We start from the raw sequence: 6,381 nt of genomic DNA on the forward strand, positions 1-6,381 counted from the left end.
TGGAGCCCACCGGACGTCAATATTACTGATTTCCTACCAGTTCCATGCTGCAAACTTCCTTCAGAATATAACACACTAAGCTAGTCAAATCAAATGTTCATTACCATGCTCTTAAGATCCCACCCCGGGATATGACCCCAAGCCATATCTAAGTCTTATGGGAACAGTTTCTTGATTTAATTATGCATAATCATCATTTAGAAGAACCCTCAATTAATTCAAGAATCAGTCATTCCCCTAAAGATTCATAAAATAAGAATTTCACTGTTCTACGGAAATCAACAATTTCTATAATTATGAATTTATAACTTCACCAGCCTGTGCAAAAGAGATGACAGCATTTAACGGACACCAGGGTTGAAAGTTTTCATGAGTATGAAAGAGACAAATTCACTGCACAGCTCCTGCACGACTACTTAAGTATAAGCAAGACACTATAAAGTTTCAGTTTCTAGGACTGCACTATCTGTCATGATTAGGATGAAAGTTTCAGCTGGTACTTTCATACCATTATAAGGTTAAAATGAGCAACTTTCACACTGTTATTTACATTTTATTACATAAAAACAACCATATACAAATTCTCATAATTTTATCAAAATTAACTTGAGATCATTCCAATCCATGCAAGTGGCATCAATCACAAAAATTATTTCTTCTAATTTAATTTGATTGAATCAATCAATAAACCAATCACACCTTCAAGCATCACTTTGTACAACACTCATTAAATAAGCAGGTTACAAAACTCTGATATTCAATTCTGATCTCAAACTAACTTTGATTTCAAAATTATTCACTTATGAATTTGCATTAGGGCCCCTCCTGCGGCCAAAACCTTGCACAACATTCACAAACCGGCGATTGTACTGTATACGTCGCTTAGCACGGCCAGTCTTTTTCTTCTTCTTCTCTTGTTTGTCCACCTGAAAAACACAAATGTAAAATTATTATACTACTGTAGTACAGACCAAGGTATGTATATATGTTGTTGTGAATGTGGATAACCACAAACTGTACACATTTACCAAAAAGTTTGGTGAAAGTGCATGATGTAATTAATTACACAAAGACAGATTATGTGCCTTTCTGATTTACGTGGCACTGGAGAATGTCAATAAGGTTTACTGAAATGCTGCAAACTGTTATTTGTCGTATGCACTCAAGCACATGATTTCTTGATGAACACTGACAAAAGAAGGTCTACTAATGAAACTTTGAATGATGCATTACAGCTGATGATTTAAATGTATGATTTGCATTTGTATTAGCTTAGGATTTATTACCCTTCCTTACCTTGGGGGTCTGACCCTTGACTTTACCAGCACGAGCCAAGGAGCCGTGCACCTTCCCGCCCTTCACAGAAACACTGACATCGATGCTTAAGCATCGCAGGTTNAATGATGAATCAGAAATGACAAGGAAGGAAACAGTTATGGTCTCAGCCTTTCGCTGTGAAGCAAGTTCATCCTCTGCAATCATCTCAGAGCCTGCTGCAGATCACCAAACCACTCTGGTGGAACAAAACACACTGATCCAGCCTACCCAGGCACCAATACTTGGAGCTGAGAGCACAACTGACAAGCCATAGGTCAGCATATCACAAATAAAAACCCAGACTGCAGCAAAAACAGAATTGCTCCATACTCCTGACACCACCACAATAATTCATATTCATGCACAAATGGAGAACCTTGAAACTTCAAAACATAAACATGAAACCCAGTTCCTATACAAGGCATTCGTGAGATTTTTGAGAAGAATGTTCAAACCCAGCTCTGATTTTATGCAGTTTCCCTTCTGTGACTTCTCTCAATTTTCTTTCTTTTCTGGGGACCCAACAATTTCTTTCTCAGTCCTAACTCATTAACAACTGCGTGAACAGTTCTACTCTACACAACTATAACATGAAAATTATGCTGAAATATTCCAGTTATACAACCACTTTTCACTCAGGTATCAAACACGAACACTTCTCACTCCAAAGTCTAACGCATACATCGCATTTCAACTTAGGAAATAACAAGACCAAGTGAATCACCGCTTATTGTACAGGCCAAATGCAGTAGCTACAGTAACATGAGGCTCAGGATTTATGAGTGGGTTAGCATATAACTGCATTGCTTACTTCACAGCAGCTGTTCAATGATTTATTTGGATAAAATAAAAAAGAACTTTCAGTATGTACACACTCTTGCTTTTATGGTATTGTTAGAAAACGAAAAACCATTATGTCAACTTGATCAGGTCAGTGTGTGGCTTTCCTGCCTGAGCAGTTGAATCATTCACAGGATCTTCTCCCATGATCACACTGTATAATTATGAGCCTAAAGGCATCATCTGCCTACATGAACTGCAGGAAGCCATCAAAAACCTCAGACACGAATGCATACTTTTGGAAGGTACTTAAAATGCTTTCCTCCAAAATTCTGTGGTAGTTCATGCTTACAGTTTATTTAGTAATACTGTAAATAACTTTGATCACACAGTGCTAAATCACTGGATGAAAGCAAGTAATGAACTGGAAAGCATGTAGAAGGAAGAGGCCACACACCAATTTATGGTAGTACCCCAGCACTTTCTCTCAGGAACCAAGAAAACCACAAAAAAAGAAAGTCAGTCTCTTCCAAACGTCTTTCTGCTCGAGTCAAACTGGTTCAATTTGTCCAATTCAGTTGACTAGAACCATTAATTAATACAAATATACAGCAGCTTAGCTGGAAAGTTTTAGTAAACCTCCCCAACATTACTTTTATGAAAATCTGCTCATCTCTTCACAAGTTTACATGTGAATGGACAGGCATGGCAAAGCTGACAGGGCAATTCTGCAACTCTTCACTCTATATGCACCAAAAATGATCCCCTCCAAACTGCATCCCAACAAAGCCAACAGAACCTCAGAAATCATAAATGCCTCACGCCACATAAGTTTCTTGCACTTTGATGTTTCTAGACTCTGTGAAATTAAGTGTTCAAAACTGTACTTCCAGTACAGCACATCAACCACTGATCTAGTTAAAAATAAAAGCAAAGTAATTCACTTACTATGATCTGCCCTACAGACTCATTGCCTTCACAGTCAATAACATTACTCCCCTGTCCTCGTACAAGCAGCTGCATTATGCTTTAATCTGAAAAAGAAAGAACGCTTAATTAGCACATTCACTGAAGTCAATTCATTGGTCAACCTTTAATACTGCTAGGCCTGAACTGTGATTTAGCACAAACTTCCATTGTGTTTGAATAAAACCACATTACACTGCATCACCTAGTACAGAGATCACTAGGCATTACCCACTGCCTAGTACTTTCTTCTTCCTTCATTTTCCTCTACCTAGCCTTACATTTATAACGCACTTCTGTTTAGTCCATGCAATAACAAGGCAACCCCCATGATATGACAGTTGTCCCATATCACAGTAAATCTCTGGTGACATATCTATCACCTTTGGGTTGGTGGCCTGTGTCAAACTAGATCATTGCTGTGAAAGGAACAGTGTAGCTGTAAAAATCCAGGGATCATATCCACACTTGTTTCCCTAAGCTAGTGGAGACTAAATCTATTCATCTATCTCACTTTGGGTTTCTCTGTAAAGCCCACATGTTCACCCCTGAGCTTCAGATTTGTAAGCAATTGTATATCCTTCTGTTTTCCTTTTGCCAACTTAAAGCTTTCACCCTTACTACAAGGGAGCGCCTGTTTTTGTTCAGATCTCTGAAGTGTGAGGAAGCAGATCCTTAAATAACCCAGTATGCACCATGACCAGTAAAGAAGAAAGTGCCCAAATTCTAAAGGGATTGCTACTTGTGCAGTCAACAATTATGTGCACCTCACTGTCAGTAGCCAATTACAAGCTGTAAATTTGAAACATTTCTTTTCAAAGCAACAGAGAGGGATGCTATGACTTAATGTCTTTGACACTAAGCAGTCTCAATTTGGGCTTCAAGCAAGCTGGACATATTTTGTCACATCAGTGTGCAAACATGGTCAGTTGTAATTGTTCATCCATTTATCTTAAAGTCATAACCTGACCTGCCGGTTACACAGGTATATGTAGATGAATTATATGTTAATATATACTGGTTTTTCTAGGTGTAAATGGCTTTACTGCATTACACAATAAATGAAAACGAAGCTTCCTTATGTCACCTACTCGTATACTACTTGAATGCACACTGTGTATCCTTGAGAAGAACTCAAGCTCAAGTGTAGTGGCTGGTTACACAGAATTCTTAGCATAACTTGAAACAATTATTTTCTTTCAAATGCTTCAATCTATATTGTGAGACTAACAGAGATACAAATAATGATTACACAATGTAGTGATCAATCTCCATGTATAATTTCAAACAGCTGGAGTTGGGTCAGTGACTGGCTTCAGACTGGACAATCAAGATTCGATTCCTGGCAGGAGCAACAGATTTACATCTACACCACAGCCTCTATTCATAAAGCACAATATATTTGTTTGCCTGGAATAGCAAGCGTAACATGCATCATGGCATTCATAAAGTTTAGTGCCCAACAGTGTAAGTGTATTACTCCAAAATAGGTCATACTATTAAGTACCACCCTAGCAATTATGAAATCTGAAATTATTTGTTGTTTATCCTCCACATAATTGTCAGAACTGACATCTTTAAGTTAAATACATGCTTTATGGACTGATTAGCAGGGCCCGGATTTTGATGACCTAAAAATATCTGAAAAATGATCTATAAAATGACCAAATATATTTGAAAAAATGACCTAAAAACTTTAAACCTAGCCCTCTGCATTTCTTAAGCATCAATTTTATGAGTTTATGACATAGCGGTGGCTTAGAAAGCGGCACGGGACAGTAACGGCATCTCTGGCGGCTTTGAAAGAAAAATAATGTGCCCTCTCACAAACAAATCTATTATATTTAGCGACAGAGGCTAGAGATACAAAACAAAATTTACTTGAAGAACATAGATTTCTACCTCACGAATCAAATATCTTCAGTTTGATCAATGAATGTTAATTATTAAAAAACGTGAAATATAACCAAAATTGATGTAAAACGTGAAAAAATGACGAAAAATGACGTAAAAACTTGTAAAAATTACCTAAAACTTAAAACATACAAAATATGACCCAAAATTCACATTTTTATAACCAGTTTCATAATCTGGGCTTTAGTACTTAAAAGCAACGTTTACTATATAAAGAAAAAAAAATGACATGTCATCAAAATCCGGGCCCTGCTGATTAGACACCTGGCTTCAAACAACAAACTGCATGCACAAATGTGACATCCTAATACACAATGCAAGACAAAGCAAGTAATATGTATATACTTTTTTCCTCTCTAGCTTCTGAAATGAAAACTTTAATAAAAGCGGCTTTCTTTTCCTACACGGAACATTCCACCAAACCAACCCCACAACGAACAAGACGCATACTGCTTTCCCGTAGAAACTCAATTGCTGACCTCGTGACGTCACAACACTACTGCACACTCTATATTAAGCTATTGATATAAGATGGCCGACGTCAGTGCCGAGAGCACGGTCGGTAAGAAAACATTCTATCATATCAACAATTTGTCCCCCCACCCAGGGTACACGTAGTACTGAACGTAATGAAGAATACCAACGAATAATTTTTCATTTCTGATCTATTGTACTGCGGAAGGTTTTACCCCTTTTTTTTTACTCGGTTTAATCTCACTTCACTCATCCATCAAAACTGAGCAACACTAGGTGACTCACTTTATATATTACAGAAGAGTGTTTGGAGGAATTTGACGGAATGTTTTTGTCCTCTTGTCAGGATGAATTTCTGTAGGTTGCAATAACCTAACTGGTCCTTCATATTTTTCATTATACTGTCGTTGTCGTTGAAAAATATCATCTATTCTATGAGCCATCAATCGTGCAGCATGTAGCCTGTCGCTATACCGACTGAGCTATCAAACCAGTTTAAAATGTACGAATATTGCATTAACTTTGATCAAAATTCAAAATTAATTCTGTTTTTGATCATGTAGTTTAATGACACTCAGCATACGAGAGCTGTGTGATGTTGAGTATAAATTATTTTATATGTTGAACAATTTTCGTGTTTCTACTAAATTATTTGGAGCTGCATGTGAAATTCACGAGATCGATCACCATCGATCCATCGATCATCGTTCTAATTGATATTCAAAATGGCAGTTCTTTGAATGGCTAATGGTGATGGCACTCAAGTTTTCATCAATGATGGTAGTGAAACAAGTGAGGTAACGAGTGCTTGTTGTCATAAATTTAAAATAGAACTCAGATCAGCACAAAAAATTGTTGAAGTGCTACAAGAAGAGATAAACACGCCCAATCGTACCGTAAGTACAGACTCTCCCTACTACCACAGTTCGG

General features: G+C 37.4%; 1 protein-coding gene across 1 annotated transcript; it reads right to left on the reverse strand.

Moving 5' to 3' along the window:
- Positions 1-537: 537 nt before the first annotated feature.
- LOC111865919 lies at positions 538-5,454 on the reverse strand. Its single transcript, XM_033752080.1, has 4 exons — positions 5,323-5,454; positions 3,018-3,131; positions 1,297-1,493; positions 538-926 (listed from the first exon to the last, which is right to left on the reverse strand). Exons 2-4 carry the CDS (start codon positions 3,118-3,120, stop codon positions 801-803), a joined length of 426 nt encoding a protein of 141 aa, XP_033607971.1. The 5' UTR covers positions 3,121-3,131; positions 5,323-5,454; the 3' UTR covers positions 538-800.
- Positions 5,455-6,381: the final 927 nt, after the last annotated feature.

Source organism: Cryptotermes secundus, unplaced genomic scaffold (genome assembly GCF_002891405.2).
Source record: "Cryptotermes secundus unplaced genomic scaffold, Csec_1.0 scaffold1040, whole genome shotgun sequence".
NCBI classification, from domain to species: domain Eukaryota; kingdom Metazoa; phylum Arthropoda; class Insecta; order Blattodea; family Kalotermitidae; genus Cryptotermes; species Cryptotermes secundus.